At 41.3% G+C, this 16,777-nt stretch overlaps 1 protein-coding gene across 14 annotated transcripts; it reads left to right on the plus strand.

The window, feature by feature from the left end:
• The first annotated feature begins 1,075 nt into the window (after positions 1-1,075).
• Positions 1,076-16,578, plus strand: pou2f1b (POU class 2 homeobox 1b). 14 transcript variants are annotated; one of them, XM_046055021.1, is made up of 16 exons: positions 1,093-1,127; positions 2,308-2,319; positions 8,351-8,416; positions 9,150-9,241; positions 11,116-11,295; positions 11,885-11,917; positions 12,413-12,536; positions 12,979-13,070; positions 13,293-13,466; positions 13,694-13,835; positions 13,997-14,151; positions 14,291-14,479; positions 14,698-14,812; positions 14,870-15,224; positions 15,329-15,417; positions 16,101-16,578. In XM_046055021.1, the coding sequence occupies exons 3-16, from the start codon at positions 8,392-8,394 to the stop codon at positions 16,373-16,375; spliced, it is 2,040 nt and encodes a 679-aa protein (XP_045910977.1). In that variant the 5' UTR covers positions 1,093-1,127; positions 2,308-2,319; positions 8,351-8,391; the 3' UTR covers positions 16,376-16,578. The 14 variants fall into 14 exon arrangements, with proteins under 14 accessions (XP_045910976.1, XP_045910978.1, XP_045910964.1 ...); XM_046055008.1 differs by lacking the exon at positions 2,308-2,319 and having other exon boundaries at positions 1,082-1,127; XM_046055014.1 differs by lacking the exon at positions 2,308-2,319 and having other exon boundaries at positions 1,082-1,127; positions 14,900-15,224.
• Positions 16,579-16,777: the final 199 nt, after the last annotated feature.

The following is a 16,777-nucleotide window of genomic DNA, read 5'->3' on the forward strand; positions in this document are numbered from 1 at the left end:
TAACACAAAATGTAATGAACAAGACACAGAGGACAACAGCATGCTACTATAACATTATTCTAATGCTTCTTCATGCTTTGTACTGTAGGCTATATGATTTTAAAAATGTTCTGGAGATAAAACGTATTTTAATCTAATCAAAATGTCAAACCAAAAATGGGGAACATTTTGCTGCACTTAGATTTTCAGCCAGATCTAAAACTCCAGTCAGTTTTTTATGCATGTTGAGTAATACTGCAGTATTTTTGGGTACAATAATCTTACTCATAACTCCGCCGTTATTCCTATCTTTATACGTCTGGGTCTGAGTCAGAGATAAAGATGATGGTAATTATGACACATTAGGCCTGTATATATTTATTTGTCTCTAAAGATTGAGGATGTCTGCAAACAAACTTTAAGGGGCAAATTTGTCCTGTTATATAAATAGATTTGACTTTACTTGACCAAATCAGATTCAGAATCAGAAATAATTTTATTGATCCCCAAGGGAAAATTCCTTTGTCACAATTGCTCAGCTTGCATGTCAAGACAATAAAGTAGAAATATAATAAAATATACAAATTTAAAATTTAAATATAAAATCTAATATAAGTGTAGATATTTACATTATTTTATAGCAAACAGAAATGTAATGACAAATAGAAGGGATGAATTAAATAGCAGTCTAATAGTAATAATGAGTGCAGGTAGAGTTAATGGATACAAATAGGCCGAACATAAGGACTGTAGATATGTACAGTATTTCAAGTATTAACAGAAGTGGCATGATAAATAGTAGTAGTGAAATCAGGGCTCAACTAACAGTTTCAGTACTTGGGCTATTTTATTGTTGTTGTTGTTGATGGTAAACCTGGTAACCTTTGGGATCCACCCAAATTCACAGTTTAACAAAACCTAGCTGATTATTTAAGTATGTAAATAAGCCACAGACAACAACACCCCCCACACACTCGTCTGTCTCTATTTTGCCCAGATCCTGCTGAGTGTGCGCGTGTCTGTGCACGCACGCGTGTGTGTATGTGTGTATGCGTGTAGCACTGGCAGGCTCAGGGCTGGGATTTCGGGTTAAATATTCAAAATGGCGGACGGAGGAGCAGCGAGTCAAGATGAGAGTTCAGGACCAGGTAATGATTACAGCATTTTACATATTCATACTCATATTCAAACTGTGTTACTCGCAATTTATGATAAACGGAATACAGATGAGACGCAGATTGACTAACAGATCTGGATGATATTCAGCGCTGTTTTAGTTTACACACAGCTAGCCAACTGTAATTTGACAGAGGAGGAAACGAGCTATTGCAGTGCGACGGCAAATTACATGGAAACATGCCTCCCCCCTTTGTGTGATTAGATGGCTGTACGCCGCTACATATTCATACCTCTGTCGACAAATACAATTTAGCATATTTTATTAGTAATCGCCGACGTGACTCTGGTTCATATATGACATATTTAGATGTATCACTAACGCAGTTTGATTGAAATGAGGATGCTAGCCAGCTAGCGTTAGCTCGCCTGCTAACGCTTGGCTTTGTGTTGATGCACACTGTGGCGTGAAGCTTTTGAAAGACGTTTGCATATTCATTTTCGGCGAGTCGGACAGAGGCTGCGCTTGTTTCTTTTTTCCAAGCGCTGTTTTAAGGGGAATAAATGTAAATGTAACAAACATGGCTTTTGTTAAACACAAAGTGCCCGCTCGGTGGACTTCAGCTCGACGTGATTTTATAGCAGAGCATTTTCCCCTCAGCCTTTTGTGCTCGGCGCAGTGGAGCCACAGCAGCCTGTTGTGTTATTCATGCGGGCCTGCCTGGACCAGAGTGCGGACTTCAGCAGATATTCCACCAACCGACGAGAAGCTGGAGCTCATCCTGCGCGGCACAATAAATGCACGTCAACACAGCACGTTGTGATTATATTGACTGTGGAGCAACAGTAAAATACACGGTCGTCTATTCAAACTCGAGGCGGCTGTTTTGCGAGAGGCTAACTAGCTACCCTCTCTAACTTGGTCCAGCCGTTTAGTTGCTAACTTTGCGTTAGCGGTTATTTAATTCAGCTAAAATACAAACGGGGTTGTAACGTTAGCGGGTAACTTAACGTTAGCTGTGTTTAAGTTGTCGTGCGCAGTCAAATGTTTAAGTTTGATTGAAGTTGGGTCGAGCACTTTTTTATTTAGTCTGGCATCAGGTCGGGCGAACTGTTAATCCATCTAATTAGAATATTACATTTATTTGTACAACTTTTAAATGCTCCAGACTTGTTCTTTGAAAACTTAGTTTGTATCTGTTGTGACCTTAGTTGTTGCAGGAGGTTTGACCCAGTCTGTGTGTGCTGAATACAAAGATTGTACCTGTGTATCCCCCCTCCCGGGCACAGGGAGGGGCAATGAGGCCCACTTCCGGAAGGCCACAATAATAACAGGCAGGGCATTCTTACTATTCACTAGGTTTCATGGTCGGGCAAGACACAGCTTGATGGCACTTTTTTTACTCCATATAGTTAAGTTGCCATGTAGTTTCTTTATAAGAGTACCAATCCAGAGTCTGTTGTCATAATAGTCAGATGGGTACCTGCGTGACAGATCAGGTGTGGCAGAAAATAGATTGTGCTGGCTAGGGCAACGTTTTTTTATTCTTTGCAGTATAGAGGTTACGCAGTTGTGAGTTTTGAGGGGTAAATGCAGGGTCCAAAATTAGCCCCAGTCACCAGCCAAATGCTGATAAAATATGCAAATGGCTGATAGATTTACTTCACTCACCAGCCAAAAAACAGTGGTAATATACTGTGTGGCTGGTACCCTTTGATCATTCACTAGCCATTGACTGGTGGACAAAAACGTTAATTTTGCACTCTGTGTACATGCTAATGAAGACATCATGCGTATCTTGGCAAGTGAAAACACATTAAATAGAGATGCATGTTGTGCTTCTTTGCTTGGTTTGTTTACCTCACAATTCAGCTTCATGTCTCCTGCCCTACTTGTGATTTAGATTGTATTCTCTCTCATGCAAATACACAAAATTCGTACCCTGCTTGCATTGTTATTAGAGTCACAGGGTAACTTTGCCCATAGTAACAATGGTATCACATAACAAGCAATTGTGTGGTATGTGATATATTGCATCATAGTCATGACATTACGTGATGTTCTATAAGAAATGAAGATGTGTGTGTTTGCATTTTGTGAAATTGCATCCACTGCCAGGAAATAGGCTCACTTACTTAAAAAATATATAATTAACTTATTAAACTGGGCTGCTTAAAGAACAGATGAGGAATAATTCTGTCATCCCCACACTTAGGCTACTTTTCCCATTTAATTAGTTTTACAGTTCCACCCTCATTTCAGCCTTGTAGTTCCTTCATGAATATTCATTGATGTAAACACAGTTCTTATGAATAATGCATCATTCGCAGTAATAAATTCAGGACATGCCATCTCAAAGCACTGAGAAGGCCTCCATGAAGGCTCCAGTCAGACAAGCTTTTTCACTGTGGAGGAAGAAAATCATAACTAATCAGGGCTGTGTGGTGTGCTTAAAACAGATAACTACTTGTTTCTGGTGATCTATAGTAAAGTGAGCAATCCAGAAGAATGACTTATTATGAATGTAGTAAAATTAAAAATACATTTGGCTAAAGATTTTGGCTGTCTTTGGAAAAAAAACAAAAAAAAAACAGGGTTTCTTTAAGACAAATAACATAGGAACCTGTCAGGTTAAATCATGAATATATACTAAACATTTGTTGGTTTTGGGAAATACCAATAGGTAGATTTAAGGAGCCAAGATTATTTGCCTTGTAGGTTCATGAAATAATCTGCAACAGAAGGGGCTTTCAGGAAAAGTAGACACAGAGGAGTTTATGATTTGTGGATGACCTACAAAAATTGCCATGTTGTCCCTGATGACTTTCATGTGTTGACCACTATTAAGATCACCAGTAAACATTTGCCAGAATTTCATGGACAGTTTTATGCCCCAGACAGTTTTGGACAGTTTTTAAATCTACATTATGTTGTGAAAATAGAGGCATTTGCAAAAATAAATAAATAAAAATATTATGTGCTTTCTTCAAATAGATAAAATAAAAAGTTATGCTGTTAAGTCAGGGTCCCTGGTAAAATCTGAAAAAAATTCAGTGTTTTGCTATTACAAGAAATACACACCACATGAATAAACATCAGTTAATGCTAATATCCGCTTCCTAGGTGGTGATTTTATATGTGAATGCATACTCCGACTCATCATTCAATATTCCTACCTAAAACCTTCACTCTTATTTAGTTAGATTGAGTTTTCCACTTAGCCTGTAGACGGTTGGCTAATGACCACCCAAGAGATACCACAGTAGCTGAGAGTAGTGTTAGCCCCATTACTGTTCATCAAATTATTCTGTATCCTGTATTTTGTTCATTTGCGGGCTCAGTCCGATGTTGCTGTTTGTATTATCTGTGGTCAGATTGTGTTAGTTTAATACGCTAGTGATAAAAGGTATTTTAAATTGTTTGGATATTCATATTGTGTCTGCATTAAACCAGGAAGCTTCAGGTTGTTTCATTATTAATTCCCACAAATTGAATGATTATCTGTCATGACCACGCATCCTAACCGTTCCAAAATCTGCTTAGTGCTCATTTAGACTGGTCCAGCTTTGGAAAAGTGGTCTTGATGTATTCTGCATTTAAGATAAAGAATATAGATAGCAGGGCAGAATGTTGATGTGCTAATTAAGTTTTGCTCAGTCTCACGTTGAATTTCTCTGCTCACATTAACGGCTCTGTAGTATTCAGCCAGCTTTCCCATATTACAGTGCTAATGAGGTACCTATTTAAAATTCTCTTGGCAGGTTATTTGTGTTATGCATTGTTCCACAGCAGGGTTTTGCAAACCATTCAACCAAGTTACTGTACATGTGTTGAAGCACGCTGCCTTTACATTACTTCTCCTTTGTCTTCTCATTTGGTTGCATGATATGATAGTTGAAGAGGTTAGAAAGACCAACCCCTTCTAGATTTTTTTTTACACTAGTGTGGCATACATATAGATCTTACAGTAGCTATCTTGGTAAATAGTAGGCTGGACTTTAACTAAACACTGCGTTGTTTGAAGAGATCAACAGTGTGAAAATGGTGTGGAGTATAATGCCCTTATTGCTTAGGGCAGTGATTTCCAAACAGGGATACTTCAGCAGTCACCAGAACTAGAGACAGTTTCTCAAATGTGAGGGTAGCCTGTTTTTTGCATCATATATTGTAGTAAACCGAATATCTCTTGGCTTTGGACTTTTGGTCAGACAAAACACGGATTCGAAGACGTCCCAATTTTCATACATTTCATTGACTTAATGAATAATACATATATAAACACATAAAATGGTTTACAAATTGGTATGTAGCTGATCTTTTAGTATATTTATTGATATAATAATCAATACCATCAGTAAGTACCAGCTACAACGGGCCCAGACAGTCTCCCACCAACCCGAGTCAGTTGTAACACCTTAACATCACCGTCTGATTAAGAATTTGTGAAACGAAGGTAACATGGGAGCAGGAAAGTTTAAATAGACTGCTAAAAAGTAATGGCAAAATGGTAGAAACGTCTAGCTCCTGCTGCTCACAAGTGGTAGTAGTTTGGATTTATCGCGAAGTCCAGATATTTTATAGATCTTTGAAGAATGGTCAAATGGTTCCCAGTGACACTTGAAGAATAATTTTTCTTGAAATGCCCATCTCTAAATGGTACAAATAGAACCACTCCAGTCCACCCCATTCCACCCCATTTATTCATTACCCCTCTCTGTTGAGGTACATAGCACCTGGGACTTAAAGGTGGAGCTAGAAACACTGCAGTCCAACAAAGGACTCAATGCACAAACCTGCCGTTTTTAAATATCCTGTTGTTTGTGACAGAGATTCTTAAAGCAACTATTACCATCTGTTAACATCCCCGCCTACATCTAAGAGTGCATTCTTTCATCTTTAGGAACATATAGGTAGGGGTTTCAAGGGTACTATACTGAAAATATTTAGTGGAAACTCTTTGTTATAAAAGCACACCGCTGTTCACAAAAGCTCCTGGCATTTTTGATGATTGAAGACATGCCCCTCATGTCTTCACCATAGACTAAAAGAAGTGGACGTAGACACCATGACGTTACCCACAGGTTTGCGGACTACTGTTTTAAAGCCTTGAGTTTGTCATTTTGGCCGTCGCCATATTGTTTTTTGGAAACAGAAGTGTCCACATTTGGACGAGAGGGTGGAGCTAGCTAACTTGGTTAGCAAGGTGCATGCATAATTCACATTGATATTATTTGGAAGCTAATTTTGGCTAGTGAAAAACAGGCATAAAACAAAATGTTCTAACTGGAAAGTGGTCTCACTTTGCTGACCCGGAGGTTGCAGATCGGTCCTCACACAGTTGAGAAAGGTCTGTTTGATTTTCAGTATGTATTGTGCTCACGCCAATGTGCCCTCTTCGCATTGTTTTATTTGGACTGCAAATATGTAAATACCTTTTTGTTAAGTCACGGAGTTGATGAGAGCATCAAACAGGAGCAGTTGTTGTGGATTTAGTCGGTAAACCACTTCCCCTGTAGACCACAATACAGACATGCATTCCTGTCCAGTCATTCTGATTCACTAGACACCTGTGTAGCCTTGTAGAAGGGCCGTTTCTCCGCTGTATTAACTCTTCGAGCATACTGGAAATGAATTTAAAAGAGCTCCAAAATGAAATACTAATGGAATGTAAAGCTAATCGAAATATGCTAATCCTCAAACACTTCATAAACATAGACAGCAACAGCCTGCCACCCATTCTCTGTAGTCGCTCGCTTTGGAATGCTTTAGCCACAGGGGGTCTAGCTGTAATGACAGGCTTGTGGTGGATTAATGTAGAGTTATTTATTTCCAATTGAGTGAGTTCCCCTCCTTCTCATATCCCTGACCCCCCCCCCCCCCCCCCCCCCCCCCCCCCCCCCCCCCCCTCCCTCCCCCCCAACCCCCCAACCCCAACCCTTTTTAGCAGTTAGGCCTGGTCTCCGTGTCTCCTGGAGATACTCCGAATGAGCAGTCTTAGACATTCTATTAATGGAGTCCGCCTTCCTAACATGCCCAGACCACCGCCGACAGGCCTCACACAGCATTCTGGGATATCTTCAGCCCATTACCTGCTCTTAGCTAATTACTTTTTCGCCGCGCACTCGCACAATAATTGGTCTTGTGCTGCTGCCTCCCCTCCCTCTGCTGCGCCAAGTGGTAGTTTGAGCCCCCCCCCCCCTCTCTGTGTCGTCCTTATTCCCCTGTTTTTTATCGTCCTCCAAAAGCCATCCAATTAATATGCTAATGAGCTGATAAATATTTATAGGAGTTTAAATTATGCAGAAAGCTTTCAGAGCCTGGTGTGAAATGCGTCGCTCGCAGGACTTCAAAGCCTTGCATTGCTAACGAGGCAGGGGCAGATTTGCATACGGCTTTAATCAGCTGAATACTGATTATGCTTCATTATAGAGTTGGAGGGAGCGGAGCGGAGTTAGAGGAGGCTGCCAGCTGCACTTGTCGTTTGTTTCATTCCAGCAAGAGAGGGAGAGGTTGAACTTTTTCAGAAGTACAGCAAATCTTTGGCACACGAGAGAAAGAGGGAGGGAGAAAGAAAGGGAGAGTGAAGTAGGTGCTGTAAAAGAGAGAGGGGCAGAGCTATAAGAAAAGAAAAGAGTGCACAGAGAGAGGCAAGGAGAGCTGTTTGCCTAAACCCTGTTGGCTTTCCCAGTGTGCGTATCCCAGTGTTATTCAGTGAACCGTGTGGTGGACAGTGCCACCGTGTCTGTGTCGCTGTGGTTGTATTGAACTCTGCTCGCTGCTGACCAGTGGAGAGTGAAGAGAGGGAGGAGGAACAGAGTGCCGGACACCCTGTCGGAGGGTTTGCCCGACACAAGCAATTTTCCGTGATAGGTTCAGCAACCATGCTGGAAGCAAGAGCGGGTGAGTTTTTTTGATGAGGCTGTGATCGAGCTCAACTGGCTTTCGTTGTTGCCTCGCGTCCTTGTGTGAAATCTGAAAGGTTTATCTGGCGCACTTTGCATTACAATGTTACTCATAAGACTTCACTGTATTACTGTGACATTACTTATGTCATTCTTTCTTATAGCCTGTGACCATAAACGCATTTGGATTGTGTTGGTGAATGTGACTGAAATGTTATATTGCAAAATAGGAATATCATGCAATTATGGGATAAACTCAGGTGACAAAAGTGAGAGCACTCCTGTTATTGAGACGGGGTTATGTTTTTACTGGCAGTGGGTCTTACTCTCTGTCTCTGTCTGGCTCTTCCAGATGCTAAAGTGAATAATCAGTCAGAAACTACTAAATGTGCAATGGAAAGTGGTGACGGGAACACCGGTGAGTGACCTCCAGCTTTTTTTTTTTTTCTTTCTTTACTGGGCTGAAATCAGGATGTGTCGAGTTGTATCTCCTCCATTCAACAGGTTTCAAATTCATAGCCAAAATGAACATTTTTGCAGCACATATCAGAAAAAGCTCCCAGCTGTCCACCTTTTTTGTATTGTTTACTTAAAAAAAAAAGACATGGCAGCTTTCCAAAATCATTGTGAGCAGTCCTCTTTGTCAGATTAAGTGTTTACCTCAAAGAGCAGTCACCCTCACTTGTGCCCATTCAATATCTCACTAATTTGCTCTGTTTCACTGCTACAGTGATACGAATTCTGGAAACTCAGAATGAACATTGTAGACTCAGTGCTCTGCTTTATATTCCTATTGTGTAATGATGAATGCAATGAATGGAGTAAATATTAATGTATGCTTCCAATTTTCGTGTAAACCCGTAGTGTTAATATTTAATTCTAGGATGGTTCACCAGACTGCATTTGAGCAGATTTATGCAGTCGTGTAATGACTTTTGATCAGGATTGCAGTTACATACGCTGTCACTTTTTAAAAAAGATGTTTTAGTCAGCCCAGTAATACTTTGTTCTCTTTAAGTATGCCTCTACAGGTTCACTGTGGGCTTCTAGTAGTGTGTTTCTCTGTTTTTGTGTAGCAGCGTAGATTATAATAATCAAAACATCTTTGAACTCCTGATATCACATTTCATTAGCTGTATTTCTGTCCTCAGGAATCCAAACCAATGGATTTGACTTTTCGAGGCAGATGGTGCCAACCACAAGTGCAATCACTAATGCACATGCACAAGCCCTCCTCCAACAGGTAACACATGATGCACAACATCACACACTTTAACTTAAGTAATTTTTTGTTCTCCTATGCAGAAGTCTTAACAGATGTAGACGATGACTAACAGATAATTTTTTGGGCGTAGTGACACAGCTCAATGGTAGTTTTATAATGAAATAAGGTATGAAGTTTGAATAGAGGTATGCTCATCTGCACTCCCACATACACATGTAGAAAGGGTTCATTTAAATGAGCCAGGCTCCCCTTGTCGCCTGGCAACACGGCAGATTAATCAAGCCTGTATGCTAATTAGCTGCTCTGCGGTTGCTCGGAAACAGATGGCCGAGAATATGCAAATCTATGCAGAATTTACATGCACTGCATAACAGTTATTTTAATTAGCATCTCAACTCTCCCCTCCCTTCCCATTCGCTTTCCTTGTCTCTGAAGGCTGCAGCACATTTTAAATACCCACGTTCTCACTTCCTTTTTAATTCAAATTCCTCTCTGTGCTCACAGACTAAAGGCTCATTCTGTTCAGGTGGCACAGAGAACTAATTCTTTATTGTATTTATAGTTTTATGCTTATTTTATTTAGACTATTACATAGATTATTACTCTTTGGATCTTGTTCTTTTTATAACAGCGACTATGACGACTAATTTGTACTGTGAACAATGCTCAGTTACACCTGTGGGAAGATTTCCTCTAAGCCTCCCTCTTTGCTTCACCTTCACTAGTCTAAGTCGGAAGACTCGAGTGCTCTTCCGACCTCCGTCCAGCAGAGCGTATTGCCTCAAACCCAGCTAATGTTGGCCGGGGGACAGATTGCTGGAGTAAGTGGCCTGTTGCCTCATTGCTTTGAGTTAAAACGTAGTCGTAGCCATGCATTTGGGGTGACACCTCAACATGATCAACCCTGGCTGAAGGACTGGTTGATATAATGATGGCTTGCCCTGATTCTGTGGCTAAAGCTGGTGTCTTCTCTGCCTGTCTGCCTGTTCATCCTGGTGGTTGTGAGGCTATGTCCAAATCCTTCCATGGAGGGGAGATGTTTGGATATAGCCTTGATGTGTCTGTACACTCCAACCACATGACACATTTCATATCCATCCATGTTCTCCCCTGAGGCCACACTGTAGTTGAGAAGACCGGCCGGGTTGAATGCGGCTGCCATTATGCTGTGCGGGAGTGAATGTTTACTGTGCATGTGGAGTTTGAGCTTGAACATGACCTCAACATGCTCATTTGCACTTGTGCCTGGCTCAGCTGCATGAGTCTTCTCTCCATTTACCTCTCTGGGCTCATATTAGTGTTGCCACGATAAGGATACCGTTGATACCTTTTGTGAAAAGTTAAATTAAATTTAAAAAAAAACAAAAAAACAGTCAGTACTTTGACCTCTTCAATATCATTTTTATGTGTTCATACAAATTGGAATACTAAAATAAAGGAGGAATCAGAATATTAATTTAACAGGAGCAGCCATTTAAATAAGTGTTTGCAACAGCATCAAACAATATAGTCCACCTCTTGTTGATAAAAGGAGCAAGGCGGGGATTAATTACGTATTTTTTTTAATTGTAATTAGTGAAGACCGATTCCTAGCTGACCTATCAAGACAACTGTGTTAAATGTATCACAAATCTTTATACACATTCTTGTAAAATCTCTCTGTCGGATTGCAGTAGTTATTGTTATGTTTGATATTAAACTTCCCATGGGTATCAAAGCCAAAACTCGTGACAACACTACCTCATCCAATCTCTGTGATGTAACATAAAATGTATGTGTCAAAACACTTCTTATTTTCTGTCTTTCTGTTTCCCATCTCTCTCTCTCTGACCTCCTGTGGCCACCGCGTTCTTCTGTCTGTCTGTCTTCATCTCTGTCTCTTGGCTCTTCAGTTGACCCTGACCCCAGCGCAGCAACAGCTGTTGATCCAGCAGGCCCAGGCTCAGCTCCTGGCTGCAGCCGTGCAGCATTCAGCCAGCCAGCAGAACAGCACCACTGGGGCCAACATCTCAGCCTCCGCAGCCACACCCATTACCCAGCTGCCCCTGTCACAGCCCATCCAGATTGCCCCTGTAAGACACAATCACCCATGCACCAGGGTTTCTACAAATATTTTAACAAAACTTCCTCAATGTGAACTCGTAGCCCTAAACGGTTGTGAATGAAGCTGACTGTGTAAATTAGATTCTTAACTTCTGTTGTAGTGAAATGATTTCCACAGTTGGCGTCCAAAGAAATATAGCACCTACAGTATATGTGATCTTAACTTGATTAATACACCCCAAGAGAAGGCTAAATCTGAAAACACTGTGTATTATAGTCATAAATAAATGCTTGGTATTGCCAAGTTTTCAGTCTGTTTTCAAACCTAAATCGCGACAGCTTACATCTGGCTGTATAAATGTCAAATAAGGGATTTGAATAAGTATCTATTTTTTATTGTTGTGAAAATGATTTGAGCCTAAGCAAACCTCCAGGGCTTGGTTAGTTTCTGTTTTAAGTTTTATCTGTTTTATCAGGATCAAAATAAATCTGCATTTATGAACATACTGTATCTTAGCTCTGTGAATAATGGCTCCAAACAGAGAATACATATTTTATAGATGAGGAATCTGTAGTGGATCAGAACACATGACTGACTGATTATTTTTTTACTACTAGAATCAACTGCTGACTGTCTTTCTGGAAAATCAGGTAGCTGTTCACTAACTGAAATGTGGATAATATGGACATTTTAATAAATAACTAATGTTTAGGTTTCAGACTAGACAAACGATTACAAAAATAACAGTGCTGACTATTTCTGGTGATTGCTTTGGCCAGGAGACTTGTTAAAAGACCGTAGAGTGCCTGGGAATCAACTGGCACTGTTACTCCAAATAACTAAATACAAATTCAATATTGGTTGGTGTGTGTGTATGTATGTATGTGTGTATATATATATATATATATATATTATTTTGATTGATTATATCCTATTAGAATTAAAAGACAATATTGTAATGATATTAGTATAGTCTGACTAAAAACAAAATCAGTATGTATGTTTTCCAATTGTGAGTTGTAGCAGTGCCACAGCAAAACTTGCTGTGGTGATATAATTTAGTTTAATTTAGTATTAGGTGTATTTTATAATTGGCCGATTTCTGGTTCTAGTTCTAGTGATAATTGCATTGTCTTTTCTTTCAGCAGCTACAGCAGCAGAACCATCTAAGTCTGCCTCAGTTTGTTCTGGTGCAGCCTGGCCACCCGATCGCCACATCATTGCAGCCCGCTCAGTTCATCATCTCACAGACACCGCAGTCCCAACAGGGTAAGTAAAACACTTGCAGTGTTTGATTTGCATGCAGAATTAAAGCTAAGGTAGGCAATTTATTTCAGAAGCATTTTTTTTTGTTGTTTTGTTTTTTGAAATATCCCGACAGCCATCAATAAATCACAAAAATGAAGAAAATCCGGTATCTGCGGCTGTTGTGGGACTGTACTAAGCATGGCCAATCATTTCATTCGATCTGAAATGATTGACTGGCCTACCTACCTGTCTGCCTCACTGCACATGAAATGTGTTTTGGGGGAGGGGCTTTGGAGGGAGGCCTAAAGGGGGGCGGGGATTTTTTTGTTTTGATACTTCTGGCTGTCTCTTGTTAGTTCCTCTAACATTTCCTACCCCCGCTTTAAGAAAAGGGATATATTCCAAGTATTTGTTTGTTATAGAGGTATTCTTTTTTAAAACTCCTGTGTCTTTCACTCTGTAGGTATACTGCAAGCCCAGAGTCTTCTAACTCAACTACCTCAAAGCCAAGCTAACCTCCTGCCGACTCAACCAAGCATCACCCTTGCAACTCAGGTTGGTAATGATGCAAGCACCTCTTTTAAACTCAAGTGTGTTTCAGTTATACTGGCAGTGCTTATACTTTTCCAGCTATAATCCAGGAATAAATAAAAACACATTACAAAGCCAACGTTTATATATTTGCTTTTTTTTTAACCACTTGATATGCTTCTACATTTCCCCTCTTCCTTATCTTTTGAAAACAATCCCATTTTTATATTTTGCTGTTCTCTGCAGCCTGCAACTCCAACCCGCACAACAGCAGCCACACCTATTCAGTCCCTGCCCCACAGTCAGACACCACCCAAACGGTTGGATACCCCCACTCTGGAGGAGCCTAGTGATCTGGAGGAACTGGAACAGTTTGCCAAGACCTTCAAACAGAGGCGTATCAAACTGGGCTTCACACAGGTGGGTGTATGAATGAACTGACTGATCCTCACAGATTCAGTGATTGTTAGATCAGCATTTCCATATTTTTCTAAATACATTTTTTTTAAAAACAATACTTTGTCAATAATTGCAATAATGACTTCATAGTAAGGGTGAGTCATTCCTGTGGGTAAAATTTATCATGATGCTGGTTATTACGTTTTTCATATTTCTCTGTCTTTCTCCGTTCTCCTCCTTCTCATCAGGGGGATGTCGGCCTGGCCATGGGGAAGCTGTATGGAAACGACTTCAGTCAAACTACCATCTCTCGTTTTGAGGCCTTGAATCTGAGCTTTAAGAACATGTGCAAACTCAAGCCATTGCTGGAGAAGTGGCTCAATGATGCAGGTTTGTCCCTGAGCCCGCCTGAATGAACAATACAGAAACACTCCACTTACGTATTTATTTCCCCTCATCTGTATTGGTCTCGTGCAATCGGCCAAGGGCATCGTGGGTTGTGTGTTTTTACCTTGTCTTTACCTCCCTTCCTTTCCTTTGTGTCGGTGCTGTTTGTGCAGAGAACCTGACATCTGACCAGTCCCTGTCCAGCCCCAGTGCCCTGGGCTCCCCGGGCATGGGCATAGAGGGGATCAACCGCAGACGGAAGAAGAGGACTAGTATTGAGACCAACATCCGAGTGGCCTTAGAAAAGAGCTTTCTGGAGGTGAGAAACTGGTATTCCTGAAGTTAACAATATTGAGGAGGGCCTAAACCTATAATAGATCTTATCCAGCAGCAACATTACAAGGCAGTAGTCTCCTCAGTGCTGACAGGGAATCCCTGGCTTTTTTGCCCTCTTCAAGCAGAACCAAAAACCTACCTCTGAAGAGATCACCATGATCGCCGACCAGCTTAACATGGAGAAGGAGGTGATTCGGGTCTGGTTCTGCAATCGCCGGCAAAAAGAAAAGCGGATTAACCCCCCCAGCAGTGGCAACAGTGGAGGAGGCAGTACCCCCATCAAATCGATCTTTACCCCCAGTAGCCCTTTGGTAAGCATGGACAGACCAACACTCCAAGGACTGTTTTCTAGAGTCTGTGTTCTGTTCCTGGATCAATTTGAGGATTGGTTAAACTTGTATCTGTAGGTTTATACATACGGACATATGGGTTTTCTTATTTGTTCTCTGGAATTGGCTACAATATCAAAAGGTTTATTATATTTGTTTGTAGTTATTTGTTCAATCCTCTCTATCATTCTGTTGCCCAGGTGGCCAGCACAGCAAGCCTTGTGAGCAGTCCAACTATTAACACCCCCCCTACTCTGACTGTAAACACAGTGATGCCTCTCACCAGCACCAGCGTCTCCGGTTTGTCTTTCACAGGTGTGTACATGTGCGCTTGTCTTGATAAAAGTGCAGCTCATAATCATAAAATTTAAGGTTATCTTTTCGCCTCCCCTTCCCTCAAAGGCACAAACACAGCATCCGTCATCTCCACTGCACCTATGGTTACTACAGCAACCAGTTCGCCATCTTTAAGCCCGTCGCCAACAACTATTCATTCCACGACCACAGAGAGCAAGGCTGGCACTCAAGCGCAAACCATCTTTACCCAGGCGCCGACCTCCTTAGCCACCACGTTAGGGACGGGTCAGGTGATGGTGGCGGCTCCGGGGTTATCTGCGGCGCTGCAGGGTGCTGCCCAGTTACCCACCAGTGCTAGCTTCGCTGCTATGGCTGCTGCTGCTGCAGGGCTAAACCCAGGACTGATGGCCTCCTCCCAGTTCACTTCAGGGTTAGTATTGGTCATGTTCAAACAAGGCCTCTGATTATTACTTCTGTGGAGTTCACTTGATGGCGTCCTCTCTGTGGTTCTAAATGATCTGTGTTTGTGTCCAGGGGGGCCCTGCTCAGTCTGACTCCTGGTGGCCTTGGCAGTGCGCTGAGTCCTGCCCTCATGAGCAACAGCACCCTAGCGACCATCCAAGGTTTGTAACAGTGTTATGACAGTATATTAAATACTGACTGTGCAGATATCTTCTAATCTGAGACAATACTACCAAATGCATAGTTTTATATATAGTTGCTTGGTTTGGAGCCGGGGTTCCCAACCTTTTTTTGCACTGTGGCCCGTTTATGTATTGACAGTTATGTTGCAGATCGGCTGATGTTCAAGGGTATTTAACCACAAACATTGCCTAAAATAGTTAATAAAGTTATATATTATTATTATACAGCTGTTGTTGAGAAATCATAATTTCCATAATTTTTTTTGTGTCCTGGGTTTGGAAACCATTTGCTGTGGAGGACCAAACTTGACTCAGTATGAAACAGAGGAATGAATGAATCAGTAAATAAAGTTGCCAAAGAAAATTGCCTATAGAAATGAACAAAATAACATATAACAAAGTAATAACGACTAAAATGTTTGCAAATAAAATAATAATTAAAAAATTATAACGATACTCCATCATGGGTTTATCAAGATAACTCATTGTTTCTATAATGAAAGCAAAACTTTAAGTCCTGCAGTGACGGTAAAAGCTCTTATTTCTAAATTCAAAACTTTTAAATTAATGAAATTTTTATTTTTTAAATTTTTGACTCTGAAGGCAGGTTTGGTCCTTTGATACCCTGAAACTCATCCTCAGCTTTTCTGTCTTCTCCACAGCTCTGGCATCGAGCGGCACAATCCCCATCACATCTCTGGACGGCAGTAACCTGTTGTTCGCCAACACCTCCGCTGGTAACACGCCCAACCTGGTGACCACGCCGCTCTTCCTGAATCACCAGAACCTGTCTCTGCTCACCAGCAACCCCGTCAGCCTGGTGTCGGCCGGGGCGGGGGGGCTGCAGGTCACTTCTGATGGTCATCATCATCAAGCCACCACGGCTGCTGTGCCTGTGCAAGCCTCGACCATTACCACTGCCTCCAAGGCTCAGTGAAGCCAGTCGGGCTGCATCCTGAATTAACGCCCTATTTCTTATGTCGTGCACTACTCCTATCACACCATGTAGGGAATAAGGAAGTTGTTTGATAGGCTCTGCGCTTCACTAACCACCCCATTTTATCTTCCATCTATCATTATTTAATCCTTTTGCTGCCACCAAAAAGAAAACAACCTCAAATGAGGTTGGGGTTGAATTTTTGTTGTTTGTTTGTTTCCAGTCTTTTCCTTTATGATTCTTGGATGTTTTTTTTCCACAAACAGTAGCCAGATGGACACTGTTGTTGGCCTGCCACTCCTCATGAACCTTGACAAGTGTCCAGGCAGAAAAATATCCTTGGCACCATCAAGCTGTTCACATTGTGTGTGTGTGTGTGTGTGTGTGTGTGTGTGTGTGTGT

The sequence above is a fragment of the Micropterus dolomieu genome, linkage group LG07 (genome assembly GCF_021292245.1).
Source record: "Micropterus dolomieu isolate WLL.071019.BEF.003 ecotype Adirondacks linkage group LG07, ASM2129224v1, whole genome shotgun sequence".
Lineage (NCBI taxonomy): Eukaryota > Metazoa > Chordata > Actinopteri > Centrarchiformes > Centrarchidae > Micropterus > Micropterus dolomieu.